The 23,420-nt window shown below is 39.9% G+C and overlaps 1 protein-coding gene across 44 annotated transcripts in view; it reads left to right on the top strand.

Annotated features, from left to right (window-relative positions):
* Positions 1-23,420, top strand: part of LOC110961245 (uncharacterized) — a 557,011-nt gene that overhangs the window by 65,909 nt on the left and 467,682 nt on the right. For 43 of the 44 annotated variants that reach the window (XR_007947017.1, XR_007947023.1, XR_007947020.1 and 40 more), the window contains exon 3: positions 13,981-14,102. The exons of the other annotated variant lie outside the window; for it this stretch is intronic. Coding sequence is in view for 3 of the 43 variants with exons in the window: in XM_051959633.1 (XP_051815593.1) it covers positions 13,981-14,102 (122 nt within the window). In the remaining 40 variants the exon portion in view is untranslated. The remainder of the gene's footprint in view (positions 1-13,980; positions 14,103-23,420) is intronic. 44 annotated transcript variants of the gene reach the window in all.

Genomic DNA, 23,420 nt, shown 5'->3' with positions numbered 1-23,420 from the left:
ACTGATGTCTTGGATTGTGCTTTAATTATATTGCTCTGGGTAATAGCATTTGCTAGTTGAATGATTAACATAAATAACTGGATTATAAACACTCTCTTCTTTTTGTTATCAATCATCTATGCTTTGATTTAAACCATTAACAATGTTGAACTACATTAATCTGCAAGAAAGGTGCTATACAAATAAAGTTTGGCAAAAGGATTGACTGCTATGTGTTATAGAGAAAATTAAATGCATATAGAAGCGTATTGTCTTTCAAGATTTAGATTAAAACATTGTTAGTGAAGATTGTGTTTTAATCTTGCCTTCTTTAAAGATCTGATTTTTTAGTGTGTGCAGTCTACTGTTGTGACTGATTACTGCTGACCATTCTTTGAAAAGTACTGATTTTACTTTATTGTTTAAATAAAAAAGGTTTATTCATTCTAACATCACGACACATTCCAACTTTCTTGAAGAGTCTTTTTATAGCACACTACACTGCAGAATCCTCCTTCTTTGGCCTATCAGTTTCTGTTCATTATTAAGGACCTAGTAGTCTTTGTTCCTAATAAAAATATTTTGAATGATTCTCTGCAGTCATACATCATTTTATCAATTGTATTGCAGCAGCCTGCTCATTCTGGAGTATTTCCTTGAAACAGGTTGATTTATATTGAGGACATGATGAAATAGTTTTACTTTCCCTGCAGAATTCTTTTAGAGTTTTAATAAAAGAAATTAAACTGTGATAAAAATTCAAAAGACAGCATTTAATATTGAGATGCTGTGAAAGACAAGTTTAAGCCAAAGAAGTTTGTTTAATTTTGTGTAGAAGATGTACTAGATTTTTAAAAATTTTTTTGTCAGACTATGTAGGTGTTCACGCTTTTTTATCTACCGCCCCGGAAAAAAAACAAAAGACTTGTTTTGGATGCTGGGATTTTGTCAAACCTTTAGCAAAGAGAAACTTCAAACCTATTAAAGCCATTGATTTGCCTTGCTGCACATGTGCCCTCTTTTGTAAAAGAACAAAAATCAAACAAGACAAAAAAAAAGAAAAGAAAAAACAAAGAAATAAGAATAAAAGGAAAAAGGAAGACAGGCATCAAACAGAAGTCATATGAGCAGAGTGTAGTGCTCCCGTCCCGGGGTATGATTTCCTGTAAGCACCTTGTTCCACACTCTCAAAGTTGCATGCCAAGTCCCCCCCTCCTCACCCTTCCTACCCCCCTCCATTCCTCCACAGGCCTCCTCTACGACCACCTCACCCCCCTGCAGGAGGTGAGGTCAGGGTGCTGGGATGGAGGTTGGGGCTGCCCCTGAGCACTGCGATACAGGCCAGTTCCCTCTCCCTGCGCTGCTTTAAGGTTTGGGCTGGGGTGAGTGTTGGGGGGAGGAGAAACTGTTGAGAGCTGCCGGCAAGGGCACCGCATACCTCCAAAGGCGTTTCAAGAAGGCAACCCACCCCCCACCCGTCAGATACCTCCACATTCAGACACTAGGGCAGGAAATCCAGTAGCCGGGCCAACATTTAGCATCCTGCCGCCAAACACCAACTCAGAAAAGGTCCTCGAAAATCCCAACAACTGACTACAAAGAAGGTAGACATCGCCCCGAACCACTCAGGAGAGGTCAGCTATTTTTTTCTTTTTTTATTTACTCCCTCCCTCCTTCCCTCCCTCCCTTTCCTTTCTCCACATGGCTGAGGTTACAGCATGGAAAGGTGAGCCTGAGCTGATCCTGTGCTGGGGAGGGCAGCCGCTACCTCGAGCGTCAGGCTAACACCAACATCCACAAGCTCCAGTGTGGCCAGGATGAAAGGCAGTTGGAGGGGAGCGAACTGTACCGGGCTCAGCAGTATTGATGTCAGAGAAAATGAACTGACTCCTCCATCGATCCGCAGAGGGAAAATGTAGAAATAGAAACGGTAAATCTGGCTCTCTTGACTAACAGCTTAACGGCGGCCATTTTTTTTCTCTTTTCCTTTGCTCTTTTATGTAAACTGGGACAATATTCCCCCATTGATGTTTTCTAGAGGGCAGTAAAGCATTTGAAAGCTATATTGGCTTGTTTTGTTCTCCTCTGGATGAGGGATGTTGTGTTTTCATGATCAATAGAGCAGGCCTGAGTTACTCTTCAGGTTCCTGTTATTAGGGACAGCAGAGCAGCCACACAGGTCTGGACTCTGTAGCCATCATCCCAGAAACATCCTAGGACAAGATGTTGACTCAGTCCAGCAACAAGCAGCAGTGTCTATGCAAACATATTTCAAACATCGATGCCTCTGTATGCATGTTATTCTCAAACGGTGATGTTGTACACAAACATAACAGACAAACGGTGACCTCCTGTCAGAAACAATTTACAGCAATGTATAGATTGAAACTCTAATTCTCTGAATTTACCCCATGGACATTTCTGTCAACCAAACAATCAAGCCTGAAATTACTTTAAAGGTCCTTATCATCCAGCTTTTCCCTGCTTTGACACAGTATTTATGAGGTCAAAAAGCTTAAATTTTAAAGTTCACATTCAATAAAAATTGAGCTACAAAAGCGCACAATAACCCTGGCATATATATTTGTAGGAGAGCACTCTCTAATCAATAACAATTACTTGGCCAGGTGCTGAGATTTTGGGCTTTTGGAGGTCTTTTTGCTTTTAAGTGATTTATGAATATACAACTCTCCAGCCAGCAAAAACTTAACTTCTATCTACACACAAAAGAGAAAAAAGTATTATTGTTCGAGTAATTTGTGTCATAGTGTGTTTCTGTTGCTTTCTCCACTAGCACCATAAGGTAGATTTCTATCCAAATGTCCAGTGGTGCCCAAAAGTTTTGTCAGTCTGGTCCGACTTTATATATAGCTGATCCAGTTTCCACAGAGTGTTCCAGAGTTCCAGACACTGCCCCCTTAGAAACCTTCAGTCTAGTCACGATTTGACAATGAGAAAGTTCCTGTTTGCTAAGAATAACAATTCAATTTCACTTATGTACCAATTACAATTCAGATTTTCTCAAGATGCTTTACAGAACCCATATGCCTGAATCACCAGAGCAAGCCCAGTGGCAAGAAAAAACTCCCTTTTAACAGGAAGAGACCTTGAAGCAGAACCCCGCTCATATGGGAGGACGTATATGCTGCTGGCCGGCTGGGTTGAGAGGTATAAAGTCAACAATATGACTACTGACACTTTCATTTAGTTGAGAGGCATTGTTTATAACTATCACACTACCACTTAGTGACTACTTAGTGATACAACTTAACAGTGTTTTCTTGGAAACTTGAGGCACAGCCATATTTCTAACAGGTGAACAATGGTGAGTTGATCAAATCCAGCTGAGTGTCATGAACTTTGCTTCAATGCAAGGAAATCTGAATTTTTGTACAAAGGGGTTAAAATGGTCGGTGTCACTAACCTGTTGGCTGAAAATAATCTTCTTGTGTTTTTAAAAGTAATCGTCAAACTGTATGAGTATTCCCAGGTTTACATTAAAATATTTTGGATCAGAGTCTTATGCAGTTTTGAACTCTATTTTCAGAAATTTTGCAAAAGACATTATGAACTAGTGTGCAGTGCACTCACTACTGCTACACACATGTCAAAGTTTGAGTCACTCAGATTAAGAGGTGGTTGTGTTAATTCTCCAGTCAGGTGCAATTCAACTGTTGAAATGATGTCACTGAATGAGCACTGGTGAAAAATCAAGTGGAAGGGGCAATGTAACATGGATAAAAGGCATTTGTTTCATGTATTAATGTGAAGAAAGTTCCAGTGTCCTCATCAAATTTAATTTGACATTAAAAAAAGAAAAAAAACTGTGTACAGTTTAATTCTGAAGCCTGTACAGCAAAGTACATGTAGTCTGAATTAAACCTCATGTTGTGCTCATGTTAGCCATTTTTCCTGCTAGGAAGTTGGAGGTTAGTTTTGCTTTGTACTAACCAATAATTTAACAAATTTCCGCTCTGGGATTAATAAAATATTTCTATATAACCAGCAGTGAGTAATGAGTCTATCTAGGTGATTTATTTTTCTTTCAACGTGGAAACTGCTGACTGGTCCAAAAGCTACCTGGTCAGTAATCTAAACCAGTGGTGTAGTGGTCCCTGGAGAAGTGAGTATACTCTTAATTTTCACCTTTTTTTTTAAATTAGTCCAAAAAAACGCCCTGTTTTAGAAACAGTGACATAGAAGACTATTCAATTTATTCAGTCATTTCTACTTGCCCACTATTATAAAATTATCATGACTTGATTAGGAGCAGTTTGTAGTTATTACTGGTCACACAAGCAAACTGGATGAATGTAACATATATTCATCATGAGGCAAACATGGTGTTTCAGTTACTTTTGAACATTTATTTAAATAAAATACTTCAAATGTGAAGTTGACAGTGCATCCTTGTTCATATTCCATCATGAATAAAACCTCAATATTATTTTAGGTCGAATCTTAAACTACCTGTCCCCATTCTTGTGTTTTTACTTACTTTAAAATCAACTACCAGCCTAGAGGTTTTCCCACATTATCCCAATCTAGCTAGCTTCAGACTTACGTTAGAATAACGTTAGCCTTTCAAAATGTTGGTCAGACTCGGCCCGACACTCAGTTTAACCCGTTGCGCTTCAGCTACGCTTCAGTGTCCCACCCGCGGTACTCTTTGAGATCTGCATAAGCAATTTGCTAAATGATAGAAACTGCAAACGCGATTATACAAACACTATACGCCGATGGAAAGCTTAGATTCTCATGAATCCGCCGGTATAAACCACTTTCAGATGTGATTACCACAGCGGGTAATATAAACACATTTGTCCGACAAACAACGAATATCCATCCATCCTTTCTCTATACACGGCTTCAACGTACACAGTGCGACTCACATTTCCGGGTTCATTATTACACACGGATGAAAATATTCCACAAAAAACGGCCATAATCCAACCTTGGACATCCAGACGAAACAAGCCAGTAAACTATTTTGTCCAAAACATGTCTTGAAGACGGTATATGATCCATGAATAGGTCGTTTTCAAGGAAATGCACCTCGCGATGCGCGTCCAATATTCCCAGTATTTCTCGTCATATTTTTATTTACAAATAGAATATTAGAGATTTTTTGTACTGAAAATGGCTGGAATTGACTGCAGCTTTAACCACTGGCGACAAAATATCCTCTCCTTGAAATGTGCAGTCATGTTGCCAGTATTTTAAAACAATGATTCATTTGGAAACCACCTTAAAACTTACCTGAAAATTATATCGTTCATGAAAGTAGGTTCGCTCGATACGTGTCAGTCACTTGAAAGGTGTTTTTTCTGACTTTCTCGCATTTCCGCGCATCTTTCAAGCAGACCTGTCAATCAACTGGAGTGCCACAGAGGTGTTAGCAAAATTTTCCTCTGTATGACCCGCCCTACTCTGCCTCTGATTGGCTCATCCCTAAAGTTAACCAATCGAATCAGTGAAGGTAGCATGTACCAGCCAATTACAGGCAGAGGAGGGTTGTTCATGGCTTCATCATCCTTAAGGAAAAGAGGGCTACCTGGCACACAGATATTACTGAATGATGCGCACCAGGGAGCATTAGAAGTGGGTATACGCAATGCTAACTGAAAAATAAGTGGGTATACGCCGTATACCGCCGTATACCCTGGACTACACCACTGATCTAAACCAAAGATGTGAAAGAACTAGACTTTATAGGACCAAAAACACACAAAGAAAATAGCACAATTAAAGGACGAATCTGAGATATTGTGCTTCATAAAAGTCAAGAGATTGTACAGCTGCATCAGTTTATTTTTTACTTCTCCATTATGCTTGTAGCTGATTTCTGCTTTATTTTCTTAATCTTGCTTTCACAGCTCAGAATCACTTTGTTGTTTCTTTATCCAGGGGACACAATTGTGAATGAGCTTCAACATCAATGAACAACAGGCCAATATAAAGGGCTAAAAGAAGGAAACTTAAGATGCAATTTAGAGGTCTGGAACCAGGCTACTACATGTATATTACTTTTATTTGACAGAAAACTGTGCGTCAAAAATATGCAAATTGTAGTGAACAAATAGTGCATACATGGAACCCAGTGAAACGAAGCAGATTTCAGACAAATAGCTGGAAGCAGATAAACTGATTCATGTCCATTTTAGGTCACTGAAAGCTGTCACAGACTTGACGAGTGGCTATTCCCACTGGTCACCAATAGAGGTAGAAAATACTTATGCTTTAAAACTTAAAATACAATTTTTTCCATGTTTGTTTCAAATATTAATTTTGTTTTTCCTCAGATTCAGTTTACACTGAATAATACACATTGGAGTCACACAAAATGTAATATTTATATAGCTGCTGCTTTACGGTGTCTGATGGCTTTAAAAGTCTTTACTATCTCTGGTTGATCAGTAGTTTGTTTGTCACACTTGATGCTGATGAAAAGATTATCAAGAAGTTGTCGTGTGATTGAGCATGTGTGTAGTGCATGAAGTACACATTGGATCCTCTCTTAAACTGACTGATGTTCAATAAAGATGTGTGTGTGTGTGTGGGAGTGACCTTCTCTATTAAGTTTCTGCAGTGAGAGGTGTGTTTCTGTGTATGTGTAAAGAGAAGGGAATAACTCTTGACTTACTCTTTCTACAACACACAAGCAAGAGATCATTAGGAAGACAGAAATAAATAGAAACAACATGGCAGCAAAACAAAAACAATCAACTATGATTTGATTGACAGGACCCCTGGGTGCATGGCGCCCATGGGACCAGACCTAATTATTGAACCATCACAGGGTGCAAAGTCATCACTTACTATGCTCAACACACATAGTAATCAAACGTAATCTGATATTATTAACTATGCACAGTATTTAAATACTAATGACATGAGTAATGCTTAGACATTCTTTATTCATTCAAGCATCATTTGCCTCAACCAAACTTGGGACACTGTAGTTACTGCAGCTCCACAATGCAGCGTGTGTATGCAAATGCAGAAGCATATATTTATCTTTGCTCTTTATCTAATGCACCTTTTTTTTCCCAAAAATTTTAGCAGTTTCATGTTTTAACAGGGGTTCAAATTAACGTCAACTTAACTTAGGTTAATCCTTCATATAGATGAAAGTCATGACTACATATTTAGGGTTTTCTTCAGAGCTTTTTATTACATTCAGCCCCCTGTAAAGATAAAATGCCCTATCACCTTTATCAACTCTCAGTTACTGTGCAGACGTGTCTTTCATACTTGTCGTCCACAGCATAAATGTTTTTTTGGTCGCAGGGAATTTTTTTTTTCATTGCAATGCCACAAGTGACCACAGGGACAAATTGTCCAACTGAATGAATGGTGCACTGTATCCAGCTTTCCTAACACATCCATGGATGTACCCTCACACCCTGCTTAAGGTTGATCCAGCAGCCTTCAGGATTGGATCTCCAAGGGTCTTGAATGCTACTGTTTCAGCATTTTTAGAATCTCTGTTTTAACAGTTTTTTACGATTGCTTTTGAAAACAGGGCTCGGAATTTCAAATCACTGCACACAATTAGCACAACACACACAATATGCACAACACCTTAGATCCTTTGCAAAATGAAACACTCTTGTAAAAACTACACACATTTGTATAAAACATATCATGTTACCATATGAAACACACACATTTCATAAGCCTTATTTCTGTTTGAACCAGTTACACACTGCTATGTTTAACATAAAACACTTTTAGCAATTCTACCTCTCAGTGATTAGATTACTGTAAATGAAGTACACAGAGAGAGTACAAATACACAACATGGTAAATTCACCAAATGTAACACAAGCTCAATGCTGCAGACTATAGAAAATATGATTTATTTCTCTTCATTTAACCAAAATCCTTCAACATATACAATCACACAACAACGCTCAACACTGTAAGCCCAGAAAATAGACAAATAAAAATATTGTACTACCAGTCCAAGTTAAAAGTACTGTAAAGTAAAAGAAGAAAACAAAAAGCAATCTGAATAAAATAAATACTATACATCTCTTCGCCTAGCTGGATCTGGCCAGAGAATTTCATCAACATCGCAGGCAATATTCTCACTAGCAATTCAATGTCTCGAATGACAAATCCATCCTTGCACAGCTGCGGTGTTGATTTGGTCAGAAACCTCTTCCATGGCCTGAATGAGGGGCACCTGAGCCTGGGGCCAGAGATCATAAACCTTCCACCACCATGCCAAGAAAAATTCTTCGATGGGTTTAGAAATGGAGAATATGGTGCAAGGTACAGTACCAGTGGAATGAGACATTACCTCAGACTGTCAATATGTTGCATCGGTGCATTTGGTTAATTACTGTGTCGAGGTTTTGCAATTGGTCCAAAAATGTGAGAATGTGATCTATGTTCTAAGGACCCACATTGGCATGACGGTAGTTTTATAGTGCTCAAACCTGATTGGTGTGTCTACAATAAAGCAATCATGTTTGCACACTTGATGTGCATGTTTAACCAAGTGGCCCATGGGTGTGGTAATTTATCAGTCAGTGCTTTGAAACTGCAAGGAAGTGACATCATGATATACTTCTGTGTCTAATGTATACAAGTGTGCTTAGTATTTCGCAAATCACTGTGTGAATTGTTCTGCAAAAAAAAGTATGAGGCTGACTTTGTGTTTATAATGGTGAAAATCTGGTCCAATGTTTTGCTCCTTGAGTGTAAGGTGTTGACAATTATGCAATTGTTTTGTTTTTAGTGTTTATGCAATCATAAAAAACTGTAAAGCAGCACCTGCCAACAGGGTCATTTCATTTGCGTTTGTTGTGCTTTGACAGAGCAACATAGGTGCAGAAAAAATCCAGTTAAGCACTCATGCTGAGAATAAAATCCAATAAAAAAATTGAAATCTGCAATGAAAAGGTTTTACCAAAAAACTTAATTGAGCTCTTTATCTGTGAGTAATGTTGCAGGCAAAAATAACTTGCTAAGAAAACGGACTAATTTTCCTCATCTTTGTGAGGCTTTAGACTGAAGTGGAAATACGGACACTAAAAGTGTAGAAGGAACCTTTTAGAATTTTGGAAACTTCCCAGACTTTAGTCCCTGGAACTACAAGAGACCATTGATGGAAATTCTGCTGAGGGCAAAATGAGTTCTGTCATCTAAGAGTGAATGTTTCATCTCATGAGTTAGCCAAACTACAAAGTGAAAATGTTGGATAAAAAAGCATTGTAAAAGGATTAAAAGAATGCCTTGGTGGCTTTTCAAAATTAGAAACTGGATTTAGTTTTTAAATCCTTTTTCAGTTCCATTTGTTCAAGCTACAGTGTACAAATGACATGAGTATACCCCTGTGCAATACCACTTAAATGTCAGAAAATTCAGAGTTGAATCATCTCTCAACAACTGTAATTTTTCTAAGTTGAACAGCAACGCATTTCTTTATATGAACAATCAAAACAAGTACTTCAGTAAGTATATATAGAAAATACAGGCCCAAAAGTGGAAACTCAGTGCAACAACTGAGTGACACCCGTGACTACTGACAAACAAGTTAGAAATCCTGTGATCACTGAAAATTAAGTACACCTGATATCCAGGCAGCCTAATTGCATGGTTATAAAATGACCTGTAAACAGCAGATTTCAGTTTTGTACCTATGGGCTTTGTCTATCTGTTTGCTTGCATCCTGGCGCACATGGAAAGGAACTGCCAGAAGAAACTACAAAGATGGAAAAGAATACAGGATGAGGGACAAACAAAAACTCAATGGAAGCACAATTGCAGCAGTAATCAGGAGGTATAGAAGGAATTGTAAAAGTGACACAATGGACAGACAAGACAAGTGCTTCAGTCTTGACATTGAGGTTAATAATGGAAATCTGACTTTCTGTGAAAGCTCAGACAGTGTAACGGACCCTGCATAATGTCAACCTTAATGAACAGTGAACACAACTTTAAGGTTAAACTTTGGTAAAAGACATGAAAAGAAGTCCGGTGAATGTTGGAGCACATTCTTTGATCAGATGAGACAAAGATAAATTTGTTTGGCTCAGATGAGTCCCGCATGTTTGGTGTGAACCTGGCAGTAAGTACTACAGTGAACGCACAGTTAAAGATGGGAGAGTGATGATGTGGGGTTGTCTGAATGAAAATGTGTGACATCAACAAATGGCACCATGGATGTCTGTGAATACACTAAAACACTAACTAACAAGATGACTCCCAGTCTGTAGAAGATTGGTAGAAGAGGAATATTTGCCTATATTTGCATGAAAGCAATCCAAAGCACACAGCCAAAATCAAACAAATTTCTAAAGAAGTACAAAAGAGTGAAAACTAGAAACTGACCAATTGTGTTGCTTGAATGAACTCAATAGAATACTTTTGAGATATTTTAAAGAGAAAGGTAAAATGACCCAAACTTTTCTGAAGAAAGGCAGAATATCTCTCCAGAACTTGCAAAACTGGTATCCTCCAAGCTGAGAAGGTTTGAGTCTGTCTAAACTGTTAGTTTTTAATTTTGTGTAAGAGCTGATACCTTACTGCGCAACTTAGAAGTAATGCAAATATTGTAAACTCATACAATTTTGAATCATTTGTTATTTAAATTACACTGCTCAAAAAAACTTAAAGGAACACTTTGAAAATACATCATATTTCAATACGGGGAAAAAACAAACTGGATCTTAGCATTGATATGGACTGGATAATGTGTTAGGAATGAAAAGTGCCACATTGTTTGATGGGAATGAAAATTATCAACCCCCCAGGAGGGCTAAATTCAAGACACCCCAAAATCATAGTGAAAAACTGATGTGGCAGGCTAGTCCATCTTGCTGAAATTCCTTGGCAGCAACTCAAAACGGTATTCAGTAGTTTGTATGGTCTCCATGTGCTTGTATGCATGACTGACGATGCCGGGACAAGCTCTGAATGAGACGACAGATGGTGTCCTGGGGTATCTCCTCCCAGAAGTGGACCAGGGCATCGCTGAGCTCCTGGACAGTCTGAGGAGCAACCTGATGGTGTTGGATGGAACAAAACACAATGTTCCAAAGGTGTTCTATTGGATTCAGGTCAGGTGAGCATGGGGGCCAGCTAATGGTATCAGTTCCTTCATCCTCCAGGAACTGCATGAGTTCTCTTACCACATAAGACTGGGCATTGTCGTGCACCAGAAGGAATCCAGGACCACTGCACCAATGTAGGGTCTGACAATGGGTCAAAGGATTTCATCCTGATACCTAATGGCAGTCAGAATGCCATTGTCCAGCCTGTAGAGGTCTGTGCGTCCCTCCATGGATATGCCTCCCCACACCATCACTGACCCACCACCAAACCGGTCATGCTGAACAATGTTTCAGGCAGCATAACGTTCTCCACGGCTTCTCCAGACCCTTTCATGCCTGTCACATGCGCTTAGGGTGAACCTGCTCTCATCTGTGAAAAGCACAGGGCACCAGTGGTGGACTTGCAAATTCCTGTGTTCTATGGCAAATGCCAGCCGAGCTCCACGGTGCCAGTCAGCGAGCACAGCGGGCACTAGAGGACGCTGGGCCCTCAGACCACTCTCATTAAATCTCTTTCTGATTGTTTGATCAGAGACGTTCACACCAGTGGTCTGCTGGAGGTCATTTTGTAGAGCTATTGCAGTGCTCATCCTGTTCCTCCTTGCACAAAGGAGCAGATACCTGTCCTGCTGATCGGCTGAGGACCTTCGACAGCCCTGTCAAGCTCTCCCAGACTAACTGCCTGTCTCCTGGAATCTCCTCCATGCACTTGAGAATGTGCTGAGAGACACAGCAAACCTTCTGGCAATGGCACGCATTGATGTGCCATCCTGGAGGAGTTGGACTGTCTGTGGAACCTCTGTAGGGTCCAGGTATCACCTCATGCTAGCAGAAGTGACACTGACCCTAGCCAAATGCAAAACTAGTGAAAAACAGTCAGACAATATTAGGAAGGAAAAAAATGTCAGTGGCCTTCACCTGTAAACTCATTCCTGTTTTGGGCTTTGTCTCATTGTTACCCCTCTAGTGCATCTGTTGTTAATTTTATGAACACCAAAGCAGCTGAAACTGACTAAAAAGCCCCTCAGTTACTTACTTGACCAGATCAGTATCCCACATGTTTCACTGATTTATTTATTTATAGTTTATTTAATAGGGACCAGTGTATACAATAAACATGTATAACACTATGACATTTATAGCCAGAGCTAATTTGCGAAGTCCACAAAGTTCACATTTGATGCAATACTTAGATTAAAAAGTGTTCCTTTAATTTTTTTGAGCCGTGTATATTGCACAGGGGTGTACTCTTTTCTCCTGTATACTACGTCTTCTATCAATCCAGTTCTTACATAAAACTTTTAATGAATTCATTTTAAACAATTTGTGATTTCAAAATACAAATTACAGACTGTTTCATGCAAAAGATATAATTTGTTGAAGTTTTTGTGTTGTGCAATGATTTAAAAAGTGGAACGTATGCACAGATTAAACTGTTCGTCTGCACTGTGTTTTCAGGTGGGAGAAAATGCTGTATCTCGTACTCTGTTTTTTCCCTCTGTCACAGCAAGCTGGGAGCAGAGTCTGAGCGCCCTTAGTATTTTCATCTCGCACATCATGCTTTTAATTATGGGACATATTGAGCAGCATGTCCAATGCACAATGGCTCTGCTGGAATATTCATGTCCAAAGTTGGAGGAAAGTGGAAAGGGGAGGGAAGTGAGATGTAATTGTAATTAGTGAAGGACCTGGTGCTGCCAATTCTCAAAGGAGAATCTGAGTCACCTGCTGTTTGTGTGTGTGTGCGCCTGTGCATCTGTCCTCCTGGCTTACCGTACCTGGACACACCAGGGAGTGTGAGGAGCTCTCTTGGCTTAACTAGGAGATGTACCTGTCTGTCTGTTTGCTCCGGGCTGAAGTGGCTAGTTAGCATATGCGCCGCCATGCGTGCATGTTTACCCTATATGAGTGTGTGTGTGTGAGCATGTGCCTGCATGTATGTGTGTGTGTGTGTGTGTGTGTGTGTGTGTGTGTGTGTGTGTGTGTGTGTGTGTGTGTGTGTGTGTGTGTGCGTGCACATGCATAGGCCTCATCTCAAGTCTCACAGGAGACTTGTTGTCTAAGATTAATGAAGGTCACTGGAATCCTCCAAAGTATTCCGATAATTAAGGCTTTGTTTATCAAAAACAAGTTATATTAAGAGCAAAAAGATTCATGGTAATTATTCATAATCTTAACAATTCAAGTGTAGCCACCTCATTTGTGCCTTTAATTCTTCTTGTTAATGTTTTGCATAAATCTGCATAATTACTTGAGATGCCTGTTGTATTTTTGACAGCTACTCAGTTCGTGTGCACTAAAGGGTATCGAATGTGCCGCGCGTTGAATACTTAAAAAGCGCTTGTATGGCTGGAGCGCCAAAGCATACTTCAGCCATCAAGCCGACTATGTGGGGCAGTAATGCACGCAGAGAATGGGGTGTTTTCTATCAAATGGAGGTGGTTAGGATGAGGGCTTTTATGAGCGAGGCGGCCCCAAAATCACACTGCAAAATGGGTGCGCTCGCGAACAAATCTCTGCTCTAAACAAGCACCCTGCAGACAGGTGCTGTTGTGAGTTTGCTCTTATTTTAAATCTCATGACATAATTTGTGTGTGTGTATGGCCAGGGTCTGTGTGTGCAGAGCTTGTATAATCACTGCCCAACTCTGATGCAATAATCACATGTAAATGACCACTGCATGGAAATGCTCTCTCTGGGTTTATATAATCTTGTAATGACCTCTTGTAACACACTGTCTGTGATATTGGCCCTAATAGATTGTTCTTGCTCTCCTTTTTTTTTTTTTAACCCAACTTATTTTTTGTGGCTCCAGCCTCTGGAATTACACAGAGAGTGAGGCTGGCCTATTAGCACCGTGACATGAGTGATTTAATTTACCCTCCATCTCTCTCTCTCTCTCTCTCTCTCTTACTCTGTATCTTCTCTTATTTAGCATGCGACAGGCATGGACAGTAATGCCTGTGTGATTGGGCTGTGCTGGGTGATGATTTTAATAAACACACGCACGTCGAGGAGGCCACAGGTCAACAGTGTTTGGATTCATCAGCCGCACAGGTAGGAAAGAGCTGTGAATGATTCAAGAGCATTCCAGACACACACATTCACACACACTTCCACCAGGTTCACTTTAGCAAATGGTCAGTGAAGAAAACACCAACTAGCTTTTCCTGCCCTGCTCTTTTCTTCACTTGTTTGCTGATGTTTGTGCGTTTGTGCACAAACTTTGCATATTTGCATGTTAAGTGTAGGCTAAAGCATCTGTGCATACTCTTCGCGCGTGTGTGTGTGTGTGTGTGTGCTGTCCACTGTGTGTCACACTTCTCTGCGTACCCAGCCCTCCATGCAGGCCTTGTGCTCCTGCTCAGAGGAACATGTGGCTCTGATGTTAATTGAAATTTGTCTAATGAAGTAAAGTTAAGAAAGAGAGAGAGAGACACGTAGGAGGAGAGATAGGGAGACAAAGAGAGGGCAAGGAAGAGAAGTTGGAAAAAAAGACAGAAAGCTTCAACTTTCTTTAATTATGTTTACCCAACAGGCTTTGCTTCCTCATTTAAATAGCATAAACATCTGGCCATGGTGAGCCACTAGCATGGCGGCAGTAGTCAAGCAAATCTTGTGGAAAATAATGAAATTAGATCCCTGGTGCTGCGACAGTGGAAGGGCAGAAGACATCAGCTCCATGTTAATAAAATTGCCATGAATGAGTGAATACAATTAGGAAATTGTCAGTGGTGGCAGTGAACTTTTGTAACTCACCGATGTTTGCATCATTCGATTAAGGCAGCAATTTGGACTTGTTTATTTGCGGCTGTTGTGGCTTTTATTAATTGTGACCCAGCAGTGATTGGCCTGCGATTAAACCAGTCACATATGATGTGGCTGAGGGTGAGGGATGGATTGGTGGGCAGGCTGATGGCAGACAGGGATTTTTTATATTGTTGTTTATCTCAGTGGGTGAATGTCTAGGAGGATGGAACGTGTTTCTGTGTGATGCTCAACCTTTGAATTGAGGTAGTGATTACATTTGGTTTTAACTGTGGCTTCATATTTGAACAAAGTGGTTGATTTAATGTGGTAGGAAGCCAGATTAAATTTTTCTTTTGATCTTAAAATTCATTGTATTAAGTCTAACTTCTTCTTTTTCTACTGCTGTGCTATAATTTGATGTTTTGGTGGTTCTGCTCTCTTTTCCACTGTTGTCCAGTGTGAGCAAGCACCTGAAACAAAATTCAAAACATGATAACAGAAGTAAATTGAGTGGTTACTGCCAGTGCTGTTGATCATAATTTGTTCGTCATGTTTGCCGTCTTATCACAACAGAAACACAGTGCATGGCAGTACCATATGGGCATATAAACCACAACCAGTTCATCGACAAAAAAAAAAAGATGGATTAAATACAAAGCAAGAAGAAGCAGTTTAATGCTCTGAGTGATATCAGCGTCACTTGTTACATTGCTATCACTTACATTCACATCATGTTTCAAATTAAGAATTTTAGATTAATGTGAGCTTACTTTAGAATAAATGTTGGCAGCTGCCTGCATGTTTGTTTTTTTTTCCTTTTTTTTTATTGCTGCTTTTTCTCATTGTAATTTGTAGATGAGTTAAATTCACAAATCACAGTCAGGTTTCTTTCAAGAACCACTAACAAGATATTTTGAGCTACACATTAAACTTTTACAAATCAAGAGCTGCAATGTATGATTCAACCAATGCAATAATCAAAAGCTAATAATTACTTCATGTGTCCATTCATCTGTATTTAGCATTAGCTTAGTTTTTGTTTATTGGCAAAAGTTATCCAACATTTTCTCATAGTTCATATTTTCTTTTTACATTTTTCATTTGGTTTTACTTTTTTTTTGCCACAACAAATGGGTCATAATCAAATATTCCTTATTGTATTTTTTGGTGACAAAACAATTTTGCCAAAGTCTGAGCAACTTCCAAAACTTACACTTGCAGCATTAGAGAGTCTTGACACAGTACATAATGTATTGTGTTATGTGCTTTCTGGGTGCAGTAAAGTTTATTCCAATGGAGACATCTAGAGCTGAAACAATCAACAGAAAATTGATCTAAATCAATTTTGGTAATCAATTAATTAAATGTGATATATGAAGCTAAAATACCAAAATAAACTCTTTGCCTTGTGTGAGATATTGCTGCTTTTGTTGATGTAATTTCACATGAAATAGCTTGAGATTGCTGTTTGGACAAACAAAAGTATAATGAGAATGTCACATTGAACACTAGACACATGAAAAAGGTTAATAAAGATAGTTGTTAGTTGCAGTCCTGAAGTCACAGGATGAATAATTGAATCTTCCCCGATAAATTGACTGAAAAAGAGAAAAAAAATATACACTAATTTACACTTGATCAAAAACACAGTTTTCATACTGTTGATCTACATTGGACATATGCAAACTTGTCCAGCTCCCAGATATGTTCTGCTATAAAGAAAAATACAACCCAGACTTTGAAATATCCTTGTTAAAATGGACACTTGGAGCTAGAAAAAACTCCCAGATGATATCACGTGTTTGCTATATACAGTATATCTATACAGACTGCAGTGCTTTGGAATAAATCCCTTCAAATGCTCTCCGTCTTTATCATTTTCGCTCTTCAGGTCTGGCGCTCACCATTCTGAGTTTCCTTTGCAAATTTGAAGTAGCGTGTCCCCACCCTCCTTGCTCTGTGCCTTCTAGAGAGAAGACTGTGTTTACTTTACAGCTTCACGCAGGCAAGGGAAAGGATTACATTTGTGGAAATGAGTTGTCATTTCAGGAGGTAATAATGGATTTGGGCCTGAGAGCTCGACAAACACAACACGGGGAGAGCGGAGAGGATGAAACATGGGAGCTGAGGTAGAGAATGTGTGTGTACATTGCGGATTTGTGCTCACAGGAAGGATGGTCTCACTCACACACACACACACACACACACACACACACACACACACACACACACACACACACACACACACACACACACACACACACACACACACACACACACACACACACACACACACACACACACACAAAGAGATACTATTTGGCTGGACATCTGTACAAATGAAAGAAAACTGGTGGATTCTGCTGGGGTGCATGGTTGGGGGGATGGATATCCCACCACAAGATTCCCCCAATCTTCAAAGCTCCAGTCCGGTTGGGAGTAATGGTTTCCATCCCTGTTGCCAGATTGGTTTCGTCCTGTCATCACTCCATATTTACTGACAACTATGTTTTATCTTTTGTCTTGGCTGCCCTCAAAATTGCCTTCGTAATATTTTATGCTGACTTGAAATGTCTCTTTTGTCTTTGGCTGGAGTTTTAGAAGTTCCATTTGTGTCTGCCAAAGGAAACAGATCTTCTTGGTTTTACCTTCCTGTCTGCAGCCATGACCTTTGGACTGCACAGTAGTTTGCCAGTAACATTAAGTCCATCAACATTACACAGGCCCTCTTATTCCATCTCACATCCCATATGCAGTTATGCATAATGTTTCTGTCAGCTGAAATGTCTCCAGAACTGCTGGTGATGTGCCAAAAACAAAAATGGATCCACAAATGATTCTGTACGTTGACTGACAGTGACTTAGACTTAAATATCAAGGACTGAATAGAGATCCTCACAGGTCCATAATATCTAAGTTCCAACCTGAGATCCAAGTTGGAGTAGGTAGAAATAATTTTCAGTCTGAATTACAGAATCTTTTTGATATGTCTAATATACAAGTGTAATAAACAGACTCACCATTATCATTGCTCTCCATTTGGGTCTCTCTGAGTCAGCCACATTTTAGATCAGGTCTGCTGTCTTTTTGTCAAAGTTGATTGGACAGTCCTCCCTTACATTTCGAGTCTTGTGTAATATTAATGAATGTTTGTCGGGTTTGGGCAGATTTTTTTTCCCGAACTTTAGAGTGCGTGAGTATGATATCTGTACTCTGTATCCTATGTATATTTATCCCACTGCACTGGCTATACACTTTCTCAATAATCAACGCTCAGTGTCTGGAAGATGCAGCTGTGTCAGGTTCAGAATAGACGATATTTGTGTCTGATAAAATGGTCACTGCATGAGATTAGGCAATGATAAACTCAGAAATTCTTGTGGCAACATGGCAGAAACACACGAGAGATGACACTTTGGTAACAGACCAATCATAGCAAGCTGTCTTTCTGGAGGTGTCATAGACCGACTATGGAAAACAAGAATGTACAGAAACAATGACATAGTAGATAGTAGGTTGGACTGTAGGTTGACGTAGGTGTGATTTGGAAACAAAGCAAAACTGATGGCATATCTGCAGGATGCACAGAGTGAAGTTATAGGTTGTCTGTCCTTTAGTCTGCCTTTCACTACGGCGTCTCAGTGTTACAGAGTATACATGAGTATTCTGCCAGGGTCCAGCTGACAATGTGAAACATTAAAAACAACAAAAGAAATCCCTGTAGGTTAAGCTATATTTCAGAAATCATTTCAACAAGTCATGATGGTATTTAAAGGAAAAATGTAAAAATGGCAGGTCATGCTCACCATTAGTGCAATTTTTTTCTTTTTTATAGGCTTGGCAAGTGCTACATACCTAATGATGGAACCATATGTTTGTGCTATTGACAATGTATGAGCCTTGATGTGTGAGAAATGATCATTCCAGGGTATGTAGAGGTGAGCAGCAAAGGGGTTTGGTTAAATAAGCTTTACATATGAGCAGAGACATTTTGTCATGTGCAGCTGTGAAGCTGTGAAATCACAGGTCTTTTTGCTATTAATGACACATAAGGAAAGAAAAGCCACAGGACTTGTAGTTACTGCCTATTTCTGCCTATTTCATTTTCATATCATTAGCCAGAGTCTCTTATGTGGTGATTTTGCAGAGGTGAGATGATGAGATAGCGGTATGCATTTGTGCATGGGGTTATGAGCTCATTGTGTGTGCGTGTGTGTGTGTGTGAGAGTGAGAAAGAGAGAGAGGGAGAGAGAGAGAGAGAGCATTTGCATCCGTGTGGAGAATGAATTTGTGTACAAGTACCTACTTGTGCCTTTTTGTGTGTTTGCATGCTTGCACGAATACACACGTGCATCTGTGTGAGTATGTGTGTCGTAAGACAGATGGGTAATGGCCCCTGTGCTGAAAGCGGGGCCCTGTGTAACGTGCAGCCCTGATTGCAGACCTGATTACCTGCCATATGCTAGCTGAAGGGTTGAGGGCCGGACCAAATGAGAACAGTATGCAAACGTTAAAGCAGCGTTTTTATAGCGCAGTCATTATACCCTCGCTCTGGCAAATGAAAACGAGCGTGGCAGGGAGGGAAAATAATGAAGTCATAAAAAAATGGACGGGTCACGGTGCGTGGTCGCTGCCGCAGCCTCCCAGCTGTAATCCTATTGGCTGGATGGAAAGGGGAAGGGTCCCCTGCTAAGATGATGGTAAAGTGTTGGGTAGACTGCAGGGTAGCCCTGTTCGGTCGAAAAGCTTCCAGAGAAGGAATATGCCAGTTAAAGATCAAACTGGATCCTTCCCTGAGTACATCACCTTAAGTTGGGGAATGTCTGCAGAACACATGTATGTGTGTGTGAGAGCGTGTGCCTGTGTGTGATGTGATTATGTTCCTATTAGCCTTTGCATTCTCCATTATGCATGCAGCGTACAGGGCTAAACTGACCTTGTAAGATGATCATTGACTCTCCTTGGAAAACACTTGTTATCCCAGGATTAACACACACACCAATTACTACCTGCTTGCCACATGAGTTTAGAAAAAAAAATCCCATCTGTGTTTCTTACAGTGAGGGAACCCTAGCCCTCTCTGTACACAGATTGATTAAACATCATGCAGTTTTAATACTGTTTTAATCATACATGAGATTTGTGCAGTATGTTTTAAAATTTTGTACATTTCTGTTTCATGAGTTGAATTCCCAAACGTTCTGTTACCATTTACAGTAATTGGTGAATCTCCTTAAAAACACTATACACTCATTTTAGAGGGGAAAAACTGTCTGAACAGTAGCCATTGATGGAAAGAATGGAGGGTATCAGTTTTTAAGTTAGTTGATATCTCATTTTAAAGTCTGTTCTGAGAATGGAAACACATGATTTTGGAATCTATGCTTGTGCACAACACATTTTTGTCCCAATATATTGTTTTTGATTTCTAATAACACAAATTTACATTATATTTGGTGCACTTTCTTTCAAATACATGTTGCCCCAGATGTGAAAATGTGATGTGAAATCTCTCTTTTTGGAAGTTTTTCTTCAGAAGAAATCAAGAAAATGATCAATGGTCGCCATTTCCTTCTGCTCTCCATCTTCATGCTAAGCTAAGCTTACCACATCCCAAACTGTGCTTCATGCTGATGGTCAAAATGTCAAAAATGAGATTGATTCTCTTGTAGCTTTTTAAAAAACAGTAATTGAGTGCGGTTCCCAAATTGTTGACCTGTTTCTTCATTATGAGTTTAGGATTATTTTCCGTTGAACCAACTCTGAAAGGTTGAATACCTTTTTTTTTTAACTTTGAAAATCACAGCAGGATTCATCTATTCTGTTTGATGAGGTAACATGAGATTTTTGTTCTGGTTCTGGGTAATCTGATTGTTGGTGAAGTATCAAGTGTAAACTCAGCATTATGAGACCCTGCTTCACCATGTTCATGTACCATGCATGTCAGCTGTGTGCTTGCTGTCCAAGGAAAACCGGTTCCCATTTAACATGCTCAGACTCTCACTTTAATACAAACCTGTTAGCAGTGTGTCTACGGAATGACTCTTGTTGCCAGGGGCACCCCATCACTTTTCCCATTTCCATCCATCAGGAGAAAAGGGGAACTTGTGCATAATCCTGAAGCCCATTGTGGCCTACTTAGTGAGAAGGGAACATGCCTTTCCGACTGGTCGTGCCTTTGTATGTGGGTCAGCTTCATTCAAATTCTCTTTCATTCCAGATCTTCTTCCGACACCGTGGCCCATCATTAGCTGTAATATAGGTCACCCCAGGCTTTGTGAGACTCCAGCCCCATTTGCATTCTTGATTCGGATGTAGCAGTCATGGAGTGACTGTAGGTAAGGAGGTGGGAAGCTAGGGGGGAAGGTGGCATCAGAAGTAAAGGCGAAGCTTTTATCACCTTTGATGAAAGGATGAGGCCAGTCTGGATACATGCTTAAAAGGATCAGAGTGTATCCCCAGCGGTGGGGAGATGAAACTCCTATAGATGCAGGTTGAAATGTACGGTAGGTACTGTGCCTTTCCTTTTCCTTATGGTTGACCAAAGAGAAAAGATGAGGAACTAATTTGAAACAGCATCTACACTTAGATATACATACAGGGTAAATATCATATGATTCTTTAATGAAATACAAAACTACTTAGGATGAATGAAGACCTGTACTTCAGCCCTTGCGCTTGCAAATTATTAGGTTTTGAAAAGGCAGTGTTCATTCTACTCAATTCAACTCCATAACCTTTTGTTGAGTTTACAGTAATAGAGCATGAGCTATTGCTTGCGTGCCTGCCCATCAGCCCAGTGAAATAAACATGGTCTGGCAAAAGTAGCACTTCTGTAATGTTTGGTATCATTGCTGACTTGGTAGAAAGATACATCATACAATATTGATCCGAAAACATGGCAAAGAACAAAAACCATAGTTTGTGTGCCAAAATCACAGCACAACTTTTTTGTTCACTTTGCTTTTCAATTTCACGTTTATTAAGCTACAAGCTGAAATGTCCATAAAGATGAAACTTTATTGTGATGGAAACAGATACTAACACCTCAGAGTAATGATACTCACCAATAATAGATGCAACACAGTTTTTTTTTGTTTGTTTTGGACAGAATATTAACAGAAACAGAAGTACACTTTGTTGCTTCCAGCTGTTTGTCGTAGTCATTCCTTTGAGCTTAATAAATACCTGCAGCATCAGACATCAGCAGCATCCATAGATGCATCTTCAAAGGAAGACAGTTGCACACATTTGTACATATGGAAGATAAACAATGGCAACATCATTCATTGTTTAAAAACCCCTGACATGGAGACAGGCCCATTCTGTGTTTTACATTTTAATGAACAGCCTTTACACCCAAGGCCATCCAGACAACAGCAATGTTTTACACCACCTCAAGAAAACCTGAGCTGAAGATGCAGCATCTGAGATGGTTGCAGCTGTGTCTGCATAATGGACACTTAAAACAGCAACTAGAAGCAATAACCCAAGAGGCATTGACAGTGGTTCTGTAATTAATTTCACTGTCAGAAGAGGGAGACAAAACTTCCACATTACCTAAGCTAAACCTTTTGTTTATCTTCCATAGTTTTGCTCTTTTCTATACCCTTAACCATACGGTGGTAGTCGTGCAGATATAGGTAAATTAAATCCTTAAATAGTTTTTCAAATAAAGCCCTTAATTTTGTCAACTATTTTATCCTCAGCTTTCAACAAAGCTAATGCAGTTGTCATATATCAGATACGAACACGTGTTTACATACAGTCCATTTCAAGTTTACACTCATACATGTTAAGACTTCTACACAGACGTTTGCATAGGAAAAAATGCATCAGGGTTGAGACTTGAAATTAAAACTCCAAAGTCCTCAGCACCCCAGCAGCTCCAGCTCCTATGTTTAGTATGCAAAGGCAACAGAGTCTATTGACAGTTTTTTTTTCTCCTTGGCAAATTACATGTTTCCCCCTTAATTGTTATTGGAGATGTTATCACGAAGCGGATGCAGCCCTTGCTTCTGAACCTACTAAAGCCTGACAGTGGTGTGAAGGGGGCATAGGAGGGGAGTTATGCAAAATACGGTCCATGTATAATTAATGGCCCCCCTTTCATCCCCACCTTCTCCCCTTTACACACAACCCCTCTATCCTCTTTAGGATGGACAGCTGGCGCCAGGGTGTCTTTTTGACCTCTAAGGGCTGCGGTGTTAAATTGAGATACTACGGGTGAGGAGGGAATGGGAATTGGTAAAGGGCAGATGCTGAAGAGAAAGCACACACACACACACACACACACACACACACACACACACACACACACACACACACACACACACACACACACACACTCACACACTATTGAAAGTGTACTAATATACCAATTTTGGAAACTTGGAACATTTCATGCAAACGCTTTATTCTGCAGAGGCTCAAAGGGAATTTGATTTCATCCCTGCTGACATTGGATGAGAGGCCTGGACAGATCGCCAGTCCATCACAGGGCAACGAGACTACCAACCACACACTCACCCTCACACCGAGAAGCCAGTTTAGCACCAGCCATTAACTTAACATGCATATCTGGACTGTGGGAGGAAACTGGAGCACCTGGAGAAACCCACACAG

The sequence above is a fragment of the Acanthochromis polyacanthus genome, chromosome 15 (genome assembly GCF_021347895.1).
Source record: "Acanthochromis polyacanthus isolate Apoly-LR-REF ecotype Palm Island chromosome 15, KAUST_Apoly_ChrSc, whole genome shotgun sequence".
In the NCBI taxonomy this organism is placed as follows: Eukaryota; Metazoa; Chordata; class Actinopteri; family Pomacentridae; genus Acanthochromis; species Acanthochromis polyacanthus.
The sequence above is the reverse complement of the archived record's forward strand: the minus strand, read 5'-3'. Positions and strand labels throughout refer to the sequence as shown.